Below are 21983 nucleotides of genomic sequence, written 5' to 3' on the forward strand. Positions count from 1 at the left end.
AGAATCAGTGATACTGGAGACAACTGAGAAAGTTCAACCTGCTGACTGGAATACTGAACACTATCTGATCTGGTTCAGCAACCAGATTTAACAAAAAGGCCACGATGGACCATCAGGAGAGCAGAGAGGATTGCTGGTGTCCTCTTAACCTTAGTCTATGCTTTGTAGAAAAACAAAATATATCAGACTTCACACACCGACCACAACTTCTTTGAGGTCTAGAGATGCTACAGAGAATTGAGGCACAAGAGCAGCATCTTCTCTCAGACAACTAAAGCCAATGAATCTCACAAACACTTAACTCTGCCTCAGTGGTTGCCTTTATACTGCAATAATTTTGAGACATGCAATAATTGAATTTACTTTTTTAGTGCTTGAACAGCAAGAATGAAATTAAGCTAAATTATGCTGAAATTAACTATAATTATGTTAAATTAAGTTTAACATTTTAAATTCAATTACTAAATTAACAGTAAACATTGTTCCTATGTGATTATAAAAAGCAATTTAATTTTTTTAATGCAGGCTGATATAATCATAAACATTCTTTCTCTTTACTTGCCTCAGGTAGTTACTAATTACTGTGCCATGGGCCAAGTGTAAATACGTTAATCTGTTTAACAATATAAATGATTTTACTCTGTTTAGCATTTCTGAAACTTGTGGAAGTAATATATATTAACAAGTAATTACAGATTTAATGACAATTTGATTTGACACTGTGAGGGCTAGACTAGTGTGATGACTAACAAAGCATCTCAAAATAAAGCATTGAAACACAACATCTCAAACATGAGTTCTGTACAGACATGGTAGTGCTTTATTATGATTTGTAACAATGGGCGGAGTTATCTACTCCTCCACCAATGGCGGAGGAGTAAGCTTTAACTGGAAATTCTCGCTGTGATAAATACTTCCTGTTCCTGGATGGACAGGGTTGGACAGACCTGGCCTCTCATTGGCATGAGTATGAGTGAGTTCGGTCAGAACAGCAAGCTGAAAAACAAAGAAAACAGAGAACAAAAGTGAGGCAGTGCAGAAGTAGAAAACAAAAAACAGTAGTTAATAATTACAGCTAAATAGTCATTAATTACAACAATAATAAACAAATAAATTATGCTATTATACTATAATATAATGTAAAAATATTATTAATAAATAATTTCCTTAAAATAGAGCAACACAGCATAATAATTCACAACTGTTTGTGCACATAAAGTTTTGGAAAAAAACAAACACAAATCTATCATTATATCAAAGTGATCATTCACCCAAAAAATTACAAATCTGTCATTAATTACTCACTGTCATGTCGTTCCAAACCCGTAAGACCTTCATTCATCTTCAGAATACAAATTAAGATATTTTAGAGCTTTCTACCCTGCATAGAAAGCAACATAATTACCATGTTCAAGGGCCAGAAAGGTAGCAAGGACATCCATTAAAGTAGTTCATGAGACCAGAAATAGTCCAGGGTCAGAAAGTTCTCAGATTTCATCAAAAATATTGTAATGTTTGTTTCAAAGATGAACGAAAGTCTTACATGTTTGGAATGACATGAGAGTGAGTAATTATTGACAGAATTTACATTTTTGGGTGAACTATCCCTTTAAAGATGCTGCCATAGACACATTTAGTAAAAAAAATACCTATTTGTTAACAGTGCAATAAACAGTTTCAAGCTTCTTATTGTGTCTCAAAGTGCTTTGCCTATAACAATTTCTGAGTTTTTTCTGAATACTAACTGCCCTCTACTTTTAATCTTTAATTGTGATTTATCTGCACACAACTGATAAAGTTTGGTCATATTGATTTTGTTCGCCGAGTACCAGGTCAACGTCAAATTCACACCTGGCATTAAAAAGCTAGTTCAACGAAAAATGAAATTCTGTCATGATTTACTCACCCTCATGTTGTACCAAACCTGTATGAGTTTCTTTGTTCTCTGGAACATAAAAGAGGATACTTGATAGTTCACTGACAATAGATATCATCAAAAAGTATCTTCTTTTGTGTTCCACAAAATGACATGTGGGTGAGTAATGGATGACAGAATTCTCATTTTAAGGTGAACTATCCCTTAAAGGGATCCCCGGGTATTAAGACGTGTGAGGCTTAATATAACATAAATGATGTCTCTTACTGATATATGTGGTAGAAAACCCATGAAAGATTTACGTTATTTAAAAAAGTGACTTTTAAAGACCACATAGCTAAGACTGCTCGATCTTGCAGGTTTGCTTTGCACAACATTAGAAAGATCAGGCCCTTCCTAACAGAGCATGCTACACAACTCCTCGTCCAGGCCCTGGTCATTTCCAGGCTGGACTACTGCAATGCTCTTTTAGCCGGTCTTCCAGCATGTACAATCAAACCTCTACAAATGATTCAGAATGCAGCAGCACGACTGGTCTTCAATGAGCCCAAAAAGGCCCATGTCACACCCCTCTTCATATCTCTGCACTGGCTACCGGTTACAGCACGCATCAAATTCAAGACACTGATGCTGGCGTATAGGACAGCCACCGGCTCTTCACCTGCCTACCTCCATTCACTACTACACATCTACACTCCCTCCAGAAGACTGAGATCCTCTAGTGAAAGACGCCTCATTGTACCACCACAGAGGGGTATTAAATCACTGTCCAGAACATTCTTGTTCAACGTCCCTGCCTGGTGGAATGATCTTCCCACCCCTAGCCGGAATGCAGACTCCTTAACAGCTTTCAAGCGACTGCTGAAAACCCATCTTTTTCGACACTATGTGACTCTATAAAAAAAAAAAAAAAAAAAAAAAATTTTCTCATCTCTTCTTGATCCTCCCTTTCTAGCCTGTTCTCCTCTCTTTCTTGATCTTCCCCTTCTAGCCTGCACTCTTCTAACAACGCCTGATATATGGTATTTTTGAGCACTTCCTATGTTGATCTGCCTCCTTCGGATGAATCACTTGTTGTATTTCCAATTGTAAGTCGCTTTGGATAAAAACGTCGGCTAAATGAGTAAATGTAAAACATTTACATAGTTTTATACATATTTTAGACTATTAGGGACGCCATTATTTTGTTGACGTGAAATAGTTGCACTCTAACACTACCAGTTGCTACTTTTACCGACACAACTCGGAATACACAAATAAAATACTCTGTACAATACAATGGCCGCAACTGCTGAAAGAGCCTACAGTTTACGATGGATGTAACTGTATAGGCTTAAATCAAATGCCGTACCATTGATTTTTCCACTTACAAGGAGTCTAAACGCCCCCAGGACAGCATTTAGCATTTCTTGTCTCTGCCGTTTGTAAGCTCTTTGAGTACCTGTGGTCTACTGAAAGCCTCAAAGACATCAGGGCTGAATTGAAAAGAACATAGACGTCTTCAGAAAGTTTTATTTGTCCAAAGGCATCTTCCCATTATTTTCCCCTCTTCTTATCGCTAGGAAAGCAGTGCTTTACATTGCTTCTCTTCTTGCCTTTCAACTGAAAATTACAACCAAAAACCAACCAATGTGGCATTGCATCAGTATTTTATTTTCAGAGTTGCTTATTCTTAGCTGTGTTGTGGTAAAAAAAACCAAAGGATAGCGCCAGTAGCTCACAGAGTACAACCATTTTACATGATCAAAATAACAGCGCCCCCCCATACTCCAAAATATGTATCGAACGATGTGGATTTTTCAAATAATGTGAAGTTTTAATGGGTTTTCTACTAAAAAAGACATCAATTGTTCACCTTCAAGCCATCCTAGGCGTATCTGACATTCGTCTTTCAGACAAATAGAATCGCTGTTAAATTTATATGGCTCTAGGGTGTCAATGAAGGCCTTCTGATGTGAAACGATGTTATTCTAAAAAAAAAATGCAGATTTTTAAAACTTTATAAACTGTAATCTCCAGCTTCCGGTCGATCAAGCAGGCATGTTCACAACAAGAAGTTTGAGCGTATGATGTTGGTGTAACGTAAGCTCCGGAGAGCTTTTTCTCTTTCTCCTCTGTGCTTCCGTGTTCGTCACTTACTCCCTAGAGGTTAATCTCACAAGACCACACTCTTCTCCTTGGAGCTTACGTTACGCCTACATCACACGCTTGAACGTGTTGTCGTGAAAGCACCTGCTTGATCGAAAGGAAGCTGGAGATTACGGTTTATAAAGTTTTAAAAATCTATTTTTTTTATTTGACATCGTTTCACATCAGAAGGCCTTTATTAACACCCCGGAGCTGTGTCAAGTTTTATAATGGAAGGATATACTTTTTTGGGAATCAGAAACAGGGACACCATTTACTGCAATTACACAGGTTGGAAGAGCCAGGACAATTTCAAATATAACTGTGATTATGTTTGCCTGAAAGAGGAATGTCAGATATGCCTAGGATGGCTTGTAGGTGAATAAATCATGGGCTAATTTTCATCTTTGGGTGAATTATCCCTTTAAAGGAAACGCTGGGTATTATGACATGTATGGCTTAATATAACATATATGATGTCTCTTACTGAAATATGTAGTAGAAACGCATAAGAGATTTACGTTATTTTTAAAATTCCTATCGTTTAATACAAATTTTGGACAACTGGTCGTGCCATTATGACGTGAAATGTAGCTACTGATGCTACCTGTTGCTATTTTTTACCATAACACTACACAACTTATAAAATATTATAAAATAAAATACGATGACCACAACTACTGAAAGAGCTTACAGGTAGTAATTGATATAAGCGTAGGCTTAAACCAAATGCCGTACCATCGATTTTTCTCCACAAGGAGTGTGTAGGAGAGAACAAAGACGCAGTTTTCTTTAGGAAGTTTTATTCATCCACCTACATCCTCTTCTCATCACTAAAAAAGCAATGAAATTTTACATGGCTTTTCTTGTTGCCCTTCAACTGAAATTTACAACCAAAAAACTCAAAATGTGGCATTGTACCAGTATTTTGTTTTTCTGAGTTGCTTATTCCGAGTCGTGTTGTGGTGAAAATAGCAACGTGTAGCGCCAGTAGCTCACAGAGTGGAACCATTTTACATTATCAAAATAATGGCACCCCCCAATAGTCAAGACATAGACATCATTTACTTATATTAAGCCATACAAGTCTTAATTCCTGGGGTTCCCTTTAACAAGCATTTCACGCAGGACTTGATATCAAATATTATTGTTTTATTGACAAATGAATCAATCTGTTGGTGTTGGCCAGTGGAAGTTATGCAGTAACCTGGGTTGCACCATGCAGTAAGATATACAGAAGAGTGTAAAAATCTTAAACACAGCCTCACACCAACCAACCCCCATTCATTAGCAGCATTAGCCTGTCCAGAGTCATTCGTTAATGTGTATATTTTCAGCAGGGACCTCGTTACAGCCTGAGCAATCAATGCGCATTTAACGAAACAGCATGAATCAAACAGCATAATCTATCCTTCTCTCTCCAGCCTCACTTTGAAGCCCTCCTTTGCATCTTTATCCTCTCCTTCCCTCTGATCTCACTCAAATTTTCTTTTCCTTATTCCTGTCCACTCCCTCTCTAATCAGTCCCTTTCTTTCTGGGGGGAAACCAACTTTTCACCATCAAATCCATCAGCATTACTCATTTCAATTCACTCATTTTGTGTCCTCTTCTTTCTCCCGCTGTTTATTAGCAGTCTTCAAAACAGACTGCCATTTATAAGCCGTAGTTCTATTCGTCATTTACGCTTCTTTTCTTTTTTCTTTCGTTTCCATATCTAAACCGGACACCTGCTAAGCGAAGGCTGCGGAGAGTGACGGATAAAAGCAAATACAGACACGGAAAGCACGTCAGTCGCTAATCATCGCCCCTGTCACTGTGGTGGCTTTATTATTACCCCCATACTGTTAGCAAACAGGCTAAACACAGAGGATGAAGTCTGGGCACGTCTAATGCCAGTAACAGTCTCTCTATCATACTTTACTATGAGCAATTTTCCAAACTGCTAACCAGAGTTGATACTCCACTGTGAAGAAAAACAGCATTAGGTACTATGGCAACCATGTTTCATTTTAATTTATTACTGCATCTATAGGATAAACTTATAGAAATGGTTGTTTAATGAATGTTTAGCTACTTTTAACCATCTTATTCTTCAATGCGGAAGTAAGCCTATGAATGAGACCTCCTGCTCATTAGCTGCTATAGGAAAATAATGAGAATAATTACAACGTGCAGTAAACAGTAAAACTGTTGGCACTACAAATCATTGTGTTTATAATTAATATAATACATTAAAGCCCCACTAAGTAACTTTTTTTACCTTAAAATAATGTTTCCGAACTCATGTCAGTGGTTCATCAACTCATAACAGGGTGAAACGGCACTTTCGTATTCACTTTGCGACCCTCTATCAGCCATAACAGCACTATGTATGTTTGGGTCGTCGGGTCGCGGTTTTGTAGTTCAAATGATACTACAAATGCGACTTGCTTCACGGCAGGCTTCACTAAAGGTTTTCATAGTTTTATAATGTCATACAACATACTCTACCTTGTCACTGGACATCGTTATTTCCAAAGTCGGTCCTGGATAGCCTTTCAAACAAATAACGTGCATGTGACACGACGGTAGGCTAAATTATTTACGACAGCGGTAATGGACAATTCCGCTTCTAACCTGTAGAGGGCGCATTGAGGGAAAAGTTACTTAGTGGGGCTTTACAGTAATTTGCAATATACAGCACATTCAGAAAGTATTCAGCCCCCCCCCCTTTACCTTTTTCCAATTTTGTTATGTTCCAGCCTGATACTGCAATATTTAAGTGAAAACAGAATTTTAGAAATGTAAATTTATTAAAAAGAAAAAATGGAAATATTAAATTTTCATATGTTTTCAGACCCTTTGCAAAAACACTTGAAATTTAGCTCAGGTGACTCCCATTTCTCTTGATCATTGCTGAGATGTTTCTACACCTTGACTGTCCACCTGTGTTAAATTAAACTGATTGGACATGATTTGGAAAGGCGCACACCTCTTTAAAAAAGGCTTCACAGCGGACAATGCATGTTAGAGCGAAAACCAAGCAATGAGGTCAAAGGAACTGCCTGCAGAGCTCAGAGACAGGATTGTATCAAGGCACAGATCTGGGGAAGGCTACCAAAAAAAAAAAAAAAAAAAAAAATCTGCTGCACTGAAGGTTCACAAGAGCACAGTGGCTTCCATATTCCTCAAATGGTAGATGTTTGGCACAACCAGGACTCTTCCAAGAGCTGGTCACCCAGCCAAACTGAGCAAGTGATGGAGAAGGGCCTTGTCTAGATTGGTGACCAAGAAGCTGATGGTCATTCTAGTTGAGCTCCATGATCATATGCAAATAGGAGAAACCTACAGAGGGACAAACATCACTGCAACACTCCACCGATGTGGGCTTTATGGCGGTGTGGCCAAACTCAATCCTTTCCTCAGTAAAGACACATGAAAACACACTTGGAATTTGCAAAACAGCACCTAAAGGACCCTCTGACTCTGAGAAACAAGATTATCTGGTCTGATGAACCTTAATTCTATGCATCGTGTTTGAAGGAAACCAGCTCTGCTCATCACCTGCAGAACACCATCCCAAAAGTACAGTGTGCTGGTAGCAGCCGCATGATGTGGGGCTTTTTTCAGCGGCAGGGACTAAGGGGCTTGTCAGAGTAGATGAAAAGCTCAGTGCACCAAAATATTGAGATAGCCTTAATGAAAACCTAGTCTAGAGCATTCAGAACCTCAGACTGGGCTGACGGTTCACCTTCCAACATGACAATAACCCTAAGCACACAGCCAAGGCCACACAGGACTGGTTTAGGGACACCATTGTAAATGTCCAAGAGGGGCCCAGCCAGAGCCCTGACTTGAACCCAATCGAACATTTTGGGAAAGAACTGAAAATGGCTGCCCACCGACAGTCCCCATCCAACCTGATGGAGCTTGAATGGATCTGCAAAGAAGAATGGCAGAAATTCCCCAAATCAAGGTGTGCAAAGCTTGCTGTGTCATACTGAAAAAGACTTGAGGCTGTAATTGCTGCCAATGGTGCTTCAACTAGTACTGAGTAAAGGGTCTGAATATTTAGGTAAATGTGATATTTCAGTTTTTGAAATTCAGTTTTCAGTTTGTCAATATGAGGTACAGAGTGTAGATTAATGAGAAAAAAAATGAATTTAAACAACTTTACTATCAGGCTGAAACATAACAAAATTAAAAAAAGTGAAGGGGGTCTGAATACTTTCTGAATGCAGTGTATAGCAGCAATAGTTGGACACTGATAAGACCAGAAGCCAGACACAAACCCTACGAAATCCATTTTCCAACTTAATATTTCGGTATTTAAAACAAATATAATTGAAAACATGTCTAATTAACTGAAATCAAGAAACTTGCACAAGTTAACAGCAATTTATTACAAGTTTAACAAAAATTACATTTTAAGGCCCTATGAATCCATTTACTTACCAATTTCTGTTTTCCATTCATTTTCTGGACACCATTTTAATGTTTTGATTACATTTTTATAATCAAAAGCATGTCTAATTAATTGATTTTACAAAAAAAAAATATTTTGTTATTATTTTTTTTCCAGAAATACTGTGTTTTGTATTTACATTTTTTCTGCTAAATAATTTCTCTGATAAACATTCCTTAAATAATAATGTTTTAATAATAATTTTATTTGCAGTAGTACTATCGTTCGTTATATTGAGTAATATATTTCTGTTGCAGTTTCTTCAAGTTAAACTGAACTTTTATTTTGACAGGTTGCTGTTTGTATACGATAAGACAAAAGTTTTTTCTCAAAAAAACAAAAAAAAAAACGTAAAATGCTCATGAAGTGACTCAGAGTAGTTCTACAGATTATGTTTATGTGTATATGTCCTTATATAATGAAGGGGCAGAGGTCATGCAAGTGTCATGCATGCTTCAGGTCATGCAAGTGTCATGCATGCTTCAGTATGCGTGTAGTAAACAAAACTGTGCGTCTGTGCCATTCATTCACACAGAACATGCAGGATTCAAATTTAAATATTGTCTTTTTTTGCGGCTTAGTATTCACAGACACTAGTCCATATCACATTTTGATTTAAGTGTACTACAGTAAATTCCATTTTTATGACTGGATTTTTCCAGATCAGAGCAGTTTTTTAGATCGTGGAAATCATAGGGCTCTGCTAATTCAGTATAAGAAAGAAACTCTACATAACATAATGTGTACATGTATTTATGTGCTGTACTTCTGAGCATGATAGCCTGTAATGGCTTCTCAGGGTGAGTCATATATGGAGGCGATGTATGAAAAGTTCGCCTTTGTGAGAAAACTATGGTGTATGATTTAATTACATTAGTTGAGAGCTGTCAACGTATGGATATGGAAAAAGGACACACTTGCTACGCTGTGTGCAATGGTGCCTACTGTAAAATCCATATATGGATAAGGGTGAAAAGAGAGCCTGAAGGTTTATTCACACTAAGAACTATGTGACAAAGCAAAGCAATTTTCCAGAACCACATTGACATCGAGCTGTTGATAGTGTATTACTGCTGTCCGAATACCAGGAAAATAAAACAGCTTGATAGGGGTCTGAAGAAATGCATACTTCTTGGAAGATTCTGTTATACCACATTCTATAACAAGAGATTGATTAAAACTCATATTTGTGACCACGTATTCTAGAATTTTGTTCAAGTGTGTGGGAGATAATTTGTAATGCAGTATATGAATGTTTCTGTGCATTTGTAATGGTTTTTATTATGCTGCAGGTAGACTTTTTCTCTTATCCAGTGTCTGGTTTGACAGTTTCATTGTATTTGGCCTTGGGATGAAGTAGTGAGATTGGTCAACAGAAGCTCAAAATAATTTTTCAACGTGAATGAAAGTCTAAGGGGTTTTAAATGACATGAGAGTGAGTAATTGACAACAGAGAATTTATGTAAGCTGCAGGGGGTGATTATAACACCTTTTTAATTTTGTGCTATTTCTTTCATTCTTTTTTCATAATTTTTAAGATAGCTTGAAGGTGAATGAAAGAATGCACTATTCTGGTCCTGAAACCTATTTAGTCCTTGTCCTGGGATATCATATTTTGACCGGAAGTGACAGAATAAAGTTAACACGTCTTAATGATGGATTTCTCACAAACACGCAGCTTTTCACTTCTTAAGATGTTAACTGATGGACTAGAGTTGTGCGTTGTGCAATGTTTTTATCAGCTCTTTGGACTCTCATTGTGACGGCACCCATTCACTGCAGAATATCCATTGGTGAGAAAGTGATATAATGCTAAATTTCTCCAAAAGAAATAAACTCATCTAAATCTTGGAATGCCTGAGGGTCAGTACATTTTCAGCAAATTTTTATTTTTGGATTTACTATTCCTTTCATGTGATGATCAGATCTCCTAGGATATGCTAAAACATTTATTTCAACAGAAATGAAACATTTTCCAAAATTTCAAGTAGTCAAAAGTGTCCCTAGCGGAAAAATGATCCATATAGTCTATCAAACGTATTTCTTTTTCCTCCCTCATTATTTCTTTTCACCTCTCCTAAAGAGATAGTTCACCAAAAAATGAAAACAAACCTGCAAGACTTTCGTTCATCTTCGGAACACAAATTAGGATAATCTTACCCTGCATACACATCAATGCAACTACCATGTAGGTCCCAGAAAAAAAAGTAGTAAGGACATCCTAAAAATACTGTATTGGTCCAAATATAAGATGACTCTGAATATATAACCACCCCCCTTTTTCAAGATGTACCTTTTGGAAAAAGGCTTTTTGAAAACAATGAAAAAAATAAATAAATAAATAAAATAAAATAAAATTCATACTGCATATTTTCCCTGTTTTAATTTTTGTTTTGAAAGTATGGTAAATACTGGTAAAATGTACCAAAATAAAACACTTTGATATACCATAAAAATGACAGGTAGCCTACCTTGATTATATAACAATTAGGTTATGCATCTCATAGTAGTCTACCAAAAATTCATTAACACAAATATGCGTTTATGTATATTTGGCGTCACCTATCATTGTGGGTGTATTATTCACATGTATTATTCTAGATCCTGAATATAAGACAACCATGTTTTTTTCTGATGTACAGTATGTCACAAAAGTGAGTACACCCCTCACATTTCAGCAACTATTTTAGTATATCTTCTCAAGGGACTATACTATAGAAAGAAACTTGGATATAGTACTCATGCAGCCCCAGACCATGATGCCACCACCACCATGCTTGACTGTAGGCAAGACACAATTTTCTTGGTACTCCTCACCAGGGCATCGCCACACATGCTGGACACCATCTGAGCCAAACAAGTTCATCTTATAGTCTCATCAGACCAGAGGACATGGTTCCAGTAATTCATGCTCTTGGACAGGTTGTCTTCAGCAAACTGTTTGTGGGCTGTCTTGTGATCCAGCTTCAGATGAGGCTTCCTTCTGGGACGACGCCTATGCAAACCGACTTGTTGCAGTGTGCGGCATATGGTCTGAGAACTGACAAGCTGACCTTCTACTTCTGCAACCTTTAAAGCAATGCTGGCAGCACTCATGCATCTGTTTTTTGAAGCCAGGTTCTGCACCTGACGCACAGAACGAGGGTTCAACTTTGTTGATTGACCCTTGCAAGGCTTGTTCTGAATGGAGCCCATCTTGGAAAACCTCTGTAAGACCCTGACCACTGTAGTGTAACTCGGTTTCAGGGTGTTACTGCACCTCTAATAGCCTTGGCCATCTTTGTGGAGAGCAACAATTCTAATTCTCAAATCCTCAGATAGTTCTTTGCCCATGAGATGCCATGTTGAACATCCAGTGGTCAGTATGAGAGAACTGTACTTAAAGCACCTAATTTTAACTGCTCTAATACAAGATACACAAGTTTGTATGGTCCTGTCAAGCAGACAAAAACATACTGCTGTTATCACTTAGGGTGTACTCTCTTTTGTTGCCAACTATTTTGACAATAATAGCTGTATGTTGAGTTATTTTCAGAGGACAGTAAATCTATACTGCTATACAAGCTGCACATCGACTACTATAAAATACAGTACAGACCAAAAGTTTGGACACACCTTGGACACACCTTTGAACCAAAGTTTTCTGTATTTTCATGACTATGAAAATTGTAGATTCACACTGAAGGCATCAAAACTATGAATTACCACATGTGGAATTATATACATAACAAAAAAGTGTGAAACAACTGAAAATATGTCATATTCTAGGTTCTTCAAAGCAGCCACCTTTTGCTTTGATTACTGCTTTGCACACTCTTGGCATTCTCTTGATGAGCTTCAAGAGGTAGTCACCTGAAATGGTTTTCACTTCACAGGTGTGCCCTGTCAGGTTTAATAAGTGGGATTTCTTGCCTTATAAATGGTTTGGGACCATCAGTTGTGTTGTGCAGAAGTATATATAGTATATATAGAATTAAATATTTTATAGAATTAAATATAATTCCACATGTGTTAATTCACAGTTTTGATGCCTTCAGTGTGAAACTACATTTTTTTATAGTCATGAAAATAAAGAACTCTTTTTTTATTAGAAGGTGTGTCCAAACTTTTGGTCTGTACTGTATATCCAAGTTTCATTTCTATAGTATTGTCCCTTGAGAAGATATACTAAAATGGTTGCTGAAATATGAGGGGTGTACTCACTTTTGTGAGATGCTGTATTTCCAAGAAAAAACACTGTCTTAATATTTAGGCCAATACGGTAGTCCATGTGAGATTTTACAAAGCTACGAGAAAACTTTTTGTGCACAAAGAAAACAAAAATAATGACTTTATTCAACAATTTCTTCTCTTCTATGTCTTTGATGTGCGTCGATGGACTATTTTATCAATGTCCTTACTACCTTTCTGGGTCTTAAACGTGTCAGTTGTGTTGCTGTCTATGCAGGGTTAGAATGCTCTCGGATTTCATCAAAAATATCTTAATTTGTGTTCCGAAGATCCACGGAGTTCTTACGGGTTTGGAACTCAAAGGGTGAGTAATTAATGACAGAATTTTTATTTTTGGGTGAACTGTCACTTTAAATCTATTCTGTCTAATTCATTCATTCCAAACACCCTTCACCATTACATTGCTTCTGCAATTTCATTATCCTTCCACACCTTCCTCTCAACACAATCAATCCCTTTCCTTCGGCTGTATTTCTCTCTATTGCACGCATGTTTCATCTCTCTCCACATACATCTCTTTTTCCAGTGGCTTCATCTGTCTTCCTCGCCTTCTTCCTGGAACTGCTGCACTGAAGGGAAATGGACCGACTGGGACCTCAAAGAGAGCAATCAAAGCTCAGCTCTGACAAAGCATCAGAGAAACCCTGACAACCTCCCACACACATACACACAGATTTCAGAAAGACTATAAAACAAGGCACACACAAACACATGAACAACACACATCTTTCATTTCCTCTTGGTCAAAATCAAATGTTCCTGTAAGCTTAATCAGCAGCTCCAGAACATTTAGACAGCACTACAAAAACTCTGACGCATACGCTCACACACATACGCTAGTGCTGACATAATCACGACTGGAGTTTATTGCCAGCGCCTGCCTGGCAGCCTTCTCATTAATGCTTTAAAGAAACACACACACACACACACACACACACACACACACACACACACACACACACACACACACACACACACACACACACACACACACACACACACACACACACTTACACGTGCCAAGTATTCTCAGGTGTTGGGAGTATCTCTATAAAAACATCAACACTCTATCTGCTTTTCACTTCTCATTTTAATTAATCTCTCTCTCAAACACACAAACATCTTCAATCTGTTCAGCTCAGTTTCTTAATGCAAATCAGAATTCATAATCTTCATCCAGACAAAGGAACTACGGGAGACACTAAACACACACGCACAAATACACACCTTGTCTGACGCTCTGGTCTTTTTTTCCATCTACTCATCCTCTGAAACCATTTACAGTTTAATTAAAGAGCTCCGGACTGGGCTGTGCAGTTCTGCTGTGTTAATTATGGGACGTCTGCTGGGAATGTGTATGTGTGTGTGCTGACCAAACAGTTCTAATAAAACTCTTGAGGATGCCTGCGTGACGGGATCGGCACAAAAGACGTGATACGCAATACGTGTTTACCTGACTCTCAGCCCTCATGGGAGACGGCCATGTCAATTCATGTCCCAACCTAAATTACGTGGCCTTAACTACTTACATTAAAAAATAAGCACAATGTACATATTATGCTCATATTGTATTGCATAACACTGTTGCTGCTATTGAGGTGGGATACGGGTAATGTTAGGGACAGGTTTGGTACAGGTATTTTTGTTTTTTAAATATACAGTTGAATTCAAAAGTGTACATACACCTTGCAGAATCTGCCAAAATAAGAGAGATCATACAAAATGCATGTTATTTTTTTATTTAGTACTGACCTGAATAAGATATTCCACATAAAGGATGTTTGCATAGTCCACAAGAAAAAATAATAGTTGCATTTTTAAAAAATGAGCCTGTTCAAAAGTTTACATCCAATTGATTCTTAATACTGTGTTGTTACCTGAATGATCCACAGCTGTGTTTTTGTGTTGCTGTTGTTTAGTGATAGTTGTTCATGAGCCCCTTGTTTGTCTGCTGTTTTTCTGAAAAATCCTTCAGGTCCCACAAATTCGTATTTCAGCATTTTTGTGTATTTGAACCCTTTCCAACAATGACTATATCATTTTGAGTGACATCTTTTCACATTGAGGACAACTGAGAGACTCAACCATATTCTGATGCTTCAGAAGGAAACACAATCCATTAAGAGCATGGGGGTGTAAACTTTTGAACAGAATGAAGATGTGTACATTTTTCTTATTTTACCTAAATATCATATATTTTTTTTCATTTACTACAGCCCTTCAGAAGCTACAGAAGATACTTAAATGTTTCCCAGAAGATAAAATAAGTAAAATTTACCCATATCTTCAAATTCAAAAAGTTTTCACCCCCCCCCCGTAATGTATTGTAAAGTGTAATTTATTCCTGTAATGCAAAGCTGAATTTTTAGCAGCCATTACTCCAGTCTTCAGTGTCACATGATCTTTCACAAAACATTCTAATATGCTGATTTGCTGCTCAAGAAACATTCCCTTTAATTATCATATTTCAATCAACCCATCAATCAATTAATCAATTAATTTATTTATTAAATCTTACGGACCCCAAACTTTTAAATGGTTGCGTATAAGAGTATTATGACTATATTTACCTGTTGTTCAACAGAAACATAATGAACCCTTATATAAAAAAAAAATCAACAGTTTCCTACAAATGGACCTAATTTCTCACTACACATAGCTGTATGGAAAAATAGCACTCTCTGTGCGGGCTATCTATGTTGAATAAGTTTATCAAGAAGAAGATAAAATGAATTGCGCGTTGACCATAAGGCTGGGTGAAAGCAGTGCGTTTCAATACAGGATTTGTATTAAGCATCAGAGACCACAGCCTCTTCATATCCTGTGAGGAGATTCACACAGAATCAACACAATGACTTACGGATTCATTTCTGTCACTCATACACAGAAGCAGGGAATGGTGCGATATGAGGAATGAGGGAAATAGAAAAAGTTTTTAATGTCCGTTTATGTGAATAGGTGCCAGTGTCTCTACATTCACTCAGGGCTTAAAGATTATTATTAGGTTCAAACTGACTGACGACAAATTTAAAATACATTATAACTTAGTTTTTGGCCTTTTCTGACATGATAGGGAGAATGGAGAAAGGGCAGAAAGAAGAAGGGTGAAAAGGGATTGTGTAATGACACTTGCAGACTTAGATTACGACAAACGAGCCGTTTTTGAGATTGACTGTGATTTCGTTTTGTGGTCAATGGCCGGTGAATGGGAATACTAGGGGCATAAATTTGAGCGCATCAAAATCGATATTTTTACAACACTAAGAAGGCTCGACACACCATGAAACTTTGCTCGAAGTATCGCCTGGGTCTCTACACATGAACTCGAGCATTGAGAACATTGTTTGTGTACACAGAGTTTACTAAAAAGAAAGGTTTTAAACAACTCACTTACACTGTTTGGGTTTCCGCTCGCAGCCGTCTTGCCAGTCAAGAGGTGTCGATCTCCGAATACGAATGAATGGACTCCAAAAGACGAAATATTAGGGTTATATGAGGCTCTTTTTACATCTAGAAGGTTAATATTGTTTTTCACTTGCGACAAAACAACGAATTAGCCGTGCATTTATATGGAAATATGCTTTAGGAGCTATCCATCCTGGCATTCGGAGATCGACACCTCTTGACTGGCAAGACGACCGCGAGCGGAAACTCAAACAGTGTAAGTGAGTTGTTCAAAAACTTTCTTTTTAGTAAACTCTGTGTACACAAACAATGTTCTCAATGCTCGAGTTCACGTGTAGAGACCCAGGCGATACTTGGAGCAAAGTTTCATGGTGTGTCGAGCCTTCTTATTGTTGTAAAAATATCGATTTTGATACGCTCAAATTTATGCCCCTATATTCCCATTCACCGACCATTGACCACAAAACGAAATCACGGTCAATCTCAAAAACGGCTCGTTTGTCGTAATTATGCTTTTAGATATAAGTTTGTCTCGTTTACACTAAAAAAAAAAAAAAAAAACAGCCCAGGTTGCATTTTGGCAATAGTTATCCTTTAAAACTACAAGTCATTTTAACTTATTACAATAAAAATGAGTTGATATAACTTGTAAATTTAAATGGCTTAAGTTGATTTAACTTAAAATCTTAAGGCAGCTGCTAAACTTAAGTTTTTAAGTTGAAACTGGTGAAAACTTTTTACAGTGTATATATAGATGGTCATCAATCAGTTGTCTGTCATTAGATGCCACCAATCAGATTCAAGTTATCCAGAAAGCCATGTTCTTAAAATGGATAGGGAGATGGCCTCTTTTTCAGATATTTTAAGATGTAGAGAGATGGCAGAGAGTGCTTAAAGACAATAGGGATGGTGATGAGAAAGTCAAGCAGGTCAAATTTAAACTGTTATAAAGTCTATTTAATATTTAAATGGAAAAGTTTGGATTTTAAATACAGTACCACTGCAAGTGTCAAAGACAGTGAGGCAAACAGCCCACTAACAGAAACTAAATACTGGAGACATGCAAACAGAAAAACAATCAATTCAATCTCAAAAATAAAAATCATGTTATAAAAGATGTCAAAATGTTCCTCAGTTCTTCGAGGAGGGCGGCCAGAGAACCTGAAGTGGTCAATTATTTGCATTATCCCTAATGTGGCTCTTCAAACACTTTTATTCATGCTCTCTTTTTCTGTCTCACTTTTCACTTCATTTCTGTGTCCTCTTCTTCTTTCAGCTTTGATCAAACTCTGTGTCTACACACAGAGGAAAATAAGATGGTTGGTGTTTGTTTAGACTGGAAGAAGAGACTCTCATGAGCTCACAACCACACACACTTAACTTTCACTGTTGTTTTCACCTCACTTAACTTTCTCCTCATTTTGCAATATCTTCCTTTTTTGAATTTTCAGAGAGTTTTCACAATGCATCATTGATTGCCCATATTGATGGCATTGTATGTAAACAATGCTACTGAACTGAACGAAACTTGCATATTTTGCTGATCATTGCTGCTGAAAATGGTCAATTATTGTCATGTTGTGGGCTGTACTAATTGGTTTAGACCGGAAAAAACATTTGGAATACTACAGACTGCCAAAAGTTATAACAAATCAAGGAGAAGAGAGCAAAACACTGTCTGAGGAACAAAGGTGCTTGTGGAATCTTGACAACATTCGTGTTCTAATCATTTCCGGTCAGGTAGGTGAAATTTTAGGCTAATATCTTTATTAATACTGCTTGTATATGTCTTTACCACCTATTAACTTTAATTCGTCAAAATATTGTGCCCTTTTCTGCATTCTAAGTCCTTCTCTACATGATTTAGCAGCTTCTACACATTTTTTTTCCGTGGTTTAGACAACATAAATTAGCAGAACAATGTATTCAGTAGTACATTAACCTTGCAATGCTGTTGTTTACAACTGAGCATCTGGGGAACTAACCAAACCGTGACGTAAGTGCAAACCCTCTATAAAATTATAATTCATATCACAAAATATCATGAAAAATAAAATCTTCCCTGATCTTTTGAGTGTTTCATGAACTATTTAAACACATTCTAACTTCCAGAATGTCAAACTCCCTCTCAAGTTTCATTTATTAAAACCAAGCTGTAAGATTCAGCGAAAGCAGGATATTAACATTGACATTCCTCAACACCAAAAGAAGAACATAACACTATTCAAGCTGAAATATTACTTCCAATAAGATGCTTGAGACATTCATAAAACATGTGTTTACTGGCTGTGTGGATGAACCTATTGCACTGTTTATTGTTTGAATAGCTTGTATTTACCAAGGCCAAACTATTCATCACAAAATTTCATATTCACTATGAAATCGCACCACAAACAGGACTTCAAAACAATCAAAACAATGCATTTCTATGAACCTACTTACACTGTGGACATAATATGATAACGTAAAAGTTTTTTTTTTTTCAAACTGATTTTTGAAAAACCGAACAAAACAAAAAGCAAACAAATAAATCTTTTCATAGAATGTTTGGGGTCAAACAAGCCAACAAAGATGTAATATTAAAGGAGTAGTTCACTTCCAGAACAAACATGTACAGATAATTTACTCACCCCCTTGTCATCAAAGATGTTCATGTCTTCAGTCGATAAGAAATTCTGTTTCTTGAGGAAAACATTTCAGGATTTCTCTCCATATAATGGACTTCAATGGTGCCCCCAAGTTTGAACTTCTAAAATGCAGTTTAAATGCAGCTTCAAAGTGCTCTAAATGATCCCAGCTGAGGAAGAAGGGTCTTATCTAGCAAAACAATCGGTCATTTTCAAAACAAACTGACAATTTCTATACTTGTTTACCTCAAATGTGTTTCTTGTCTGTCTGTGAACTCTTTTTGTTCCAGTTCAAGATAGTTAGGGTATGTCGAAAAACTACCATTTTGTTTTATTCTTTAAAATCATCATATAACGTTGCAGAAGTACCAACATCAGTGTTCACAAAGTGAACATGCAAAGATCAAATGCCCTCTACAGAAAAAAGGTAAAATAGCGTTGTAGGACCATTTTAAAGTTGAAGAAGAAAATGAGTTGGGAGTTTTTCAACATACCCTAACTGTATTGACCTGAATTACACAGACTACACATGCGCATCACAGAGACGAGACAAGGTGAGCATCTGAGGTATAAAAAAAATATATAAAAATTGTTTCAAAAATGGCCGACCGCTTCGCTAGATAAGACCCTTCTTCCTTGGCTGGGAATTTAGAGTCCTTTGAAGCTGTATTTAAACTGTATTTTGGAAGTTCACACTTGGGTGCACCATTGAAGTACACTACATGGAGTTAATTCCTAAAGTGTTTTCCTTAAGAAACATAATTACTTTACGATTGAAGAAAGAAAGACATGAGCATCTTAGATGACACGGGGGTGAGTAAATTATCTGTAAATTTTTTGTTCTGGAAATGAACTAACCCTTTAAAAGCAAAAGTACAATTATGTAATTTATACTATATTACTAAAAGCTTTCATTTCTGCTGAGTTGTAAGGTATTTTACTTTACAACAACTGTTTTTGTCCGATTTTATGTGTGCATTAAAGCAAAGGAAAAAGGTCAAGTACAACTAAGTTATTACTTGGTGCAACAAAACAAAATATAAAACACCCTTTGACTATGTGGACTTCAGAATAAAATGACCCCTTTAACAGAGCCCTTTCAATAAATGAGTCACTTTTATTTAGCTCTAGACTTTGGGGACACTTAGGGAACCTATAAAAAGTTGCAACCCCCTTTTTGCATTAGGTCTGCCAAACTTAGTTTAGAGGACTAAAATGTTCTGGTCTCATCAAACCTCTTCCCTCAACTTTTGAGTTTGTCACATGCCTGTGAGAAATCTATAGTCAAGCTGTGATAACACCCTTCTGTACAATCCAGGCTGATGAACTGTGAATACCATTGTTGTCTATTTTATAGCAAGTGCTATTGTTGTGATAGATTCCCTCATCTCTCTCTCATCATGGAGAACACAACATGGGGTGACATTGCCTACTTTGGCACTACATCTCTAATGTCGTACTAGCGTTTGTATTATTACATATATTGATATGGCAGAACGACTATACTTAGATTAAATTGCTTCTGCTTATTTCTTGCGCAGTAAATCGGCATATTAGAATGATTTCTGAAGGATCATGTGACACTGAAGACTGGAGTAATGGCTGTTGATAATTCAGGAACACATTTTTTAATAAATATTACAAAAAAAACATTATTTTAAATTGTATAGGAAAGGACGTGAGGAGGTTTTAAGGTGTGAATACTTTGCATTACCTGCACCAGGTGTGTATTCACAATCATTGATATTCACACTGAGTACATGAGTGTGTTTTGTTCATCTCTCTGAAGCTCAGTTTGGCATGATGTCAAGTCTAGTAGCTTGTTTCCTCATTACCCAGAGTGTGAAGTCTAGCAGAGAGACAGGAAAAGAACGACAGCACATACACAAACACACTTCAGCATGTCACATACTGTAGATAAGCAGACAAACACAGACACTGCATGGACCAAATAAACTGACAACGGAAGTACTCTCTGTCTGTCGATCTATCTATCTCTCTCTCTTTCAGGATGTCTATCGACTCCGACTCTTAAAGCTGAGGACAGATTGAGAGTGTGTTAAGAGTGATACTGGATTACAGCAGTGACTTCCTATCCTATTTCTTTAGAGGATTAGGGTCAAAGATTCCCCAAACTGTGACTGCAACATCACATGATCAAACTGACTGGATTGGTTTGAGTTGGTTAGGGCTGACTGGGAATATGACATTTAACTAGACAAGAGTATCAACAGCAAGTCTTCGGTTGCATTAACTGAAAAAGACCATTTACTGCCACTAAAAAACACTGTTGTAAGGGTTTTAGCAATAACCACACTGGTGATAATCATTATATTTAATTTAAAAAGCGAAAAAAGCTGTTAATATGACACATACGATATTATTGTAAATAGTGACTACCTATCTAGTTGACACTCCAAAATAGTGGGCAGAGCCAGTGTCTAGCCAGCTGTCACACAAAATCATGTCTGAGGAGATGACAAGCGAAAACCAGACAATCTCGCCAATGTGGGAGTTTTTTTGGATTCTGTAAAAATGTTGAGGTGTTAGAAACCGCAGTCTGCAGAAAGTGCTTATCAACAGTCATTTTGAAAGCACTTAAAGCCTTTATAATGCACTATAAGGGTACTCATATTTTTGATGAAATCCAAGAGCTTTCTGACCCTGCATAGACAACCACGGTCAAGGCCCAGAAAGGTAGTAAAAACATTGTTTAAAAAGTCCACATGACATCAGTGGTTCATCCATAATGTTATGAAGCTACGAGAATATTTTTGTCCACAAAGAAAACAAAAACATTTCATTGTGGTACTCTTGTGAACGTGTGTCGAAGACTGACAACTAGGGCTGGGAATCGATTCCAAAAAGAATCGATTCCTCGATTCCAAAGGTTGGAATTGATCCCATCAAGGGGAATCGAAACCTCATTCATAGCCGTTTTTAGCCTACAAAGGCTGCATATCTCAGCTGCTACGTCATTAAACATCGCTGAACATTGATCCACAAAAATAAATGAAATGAAAACAAATTGGTACTGAGCTCGTTTTAGTTTGAGGACGCAGCCTTCCATTTGAGAAGCACCTATTAATTTGGCTCTTGCTCACTAACAGTGTAATAAATCGTTTTAATGAATCAGTTAAAAAAACGATTCAGTCAGAGGCTATTTTATGGTGGAACTGGCTTATGTTGTCCACAATTTTGAGTGCTGCACAACAGAATAGATCATGACGTGATCAAGGGTCTTTTTTCCATCTTAAATAAAATGATTTTTTT

General features: G+C 37.1%; 1 protein-coding gene across 1 annotated transcript in view; it reads right to left on the bottom strand.

The window, feature by feature from the left end:
• Nucleotides 1-797: 797 nt before the first annotated feature.
• vps8 (VPS8 subunit of CORVET complex) overlaps nucleotides 798-21983 on the bottom strand; it is a 151753-nt gene continuing 130567 nt past the window's right edge. Inside the window, exon 33 of the mRNA XM_073842614.1 lies at nucleotides 798-996. Within this exon, the coding sequence (XP_073698715.1) occupies nucleotides 853-996 (144 nt within the window). The 3' untranslated portion in view covers nucleotides 798-852. The remainder of the gene's footprint in view (nucleotides 997-21983) is intronic.

This window comes from Garra rufa, chromosome 6 (assembly GCF_049309525.1).
Source record: "Garra rufa chromosome 6, GarRuf1.0, whole genome shotgun sequence".
Lineage (NCBI taxonomy): Eukaryota > Metazoa > Chordata > Actinopteri > Cypriniformes > Cyprinidae > Garra > Garra rufa.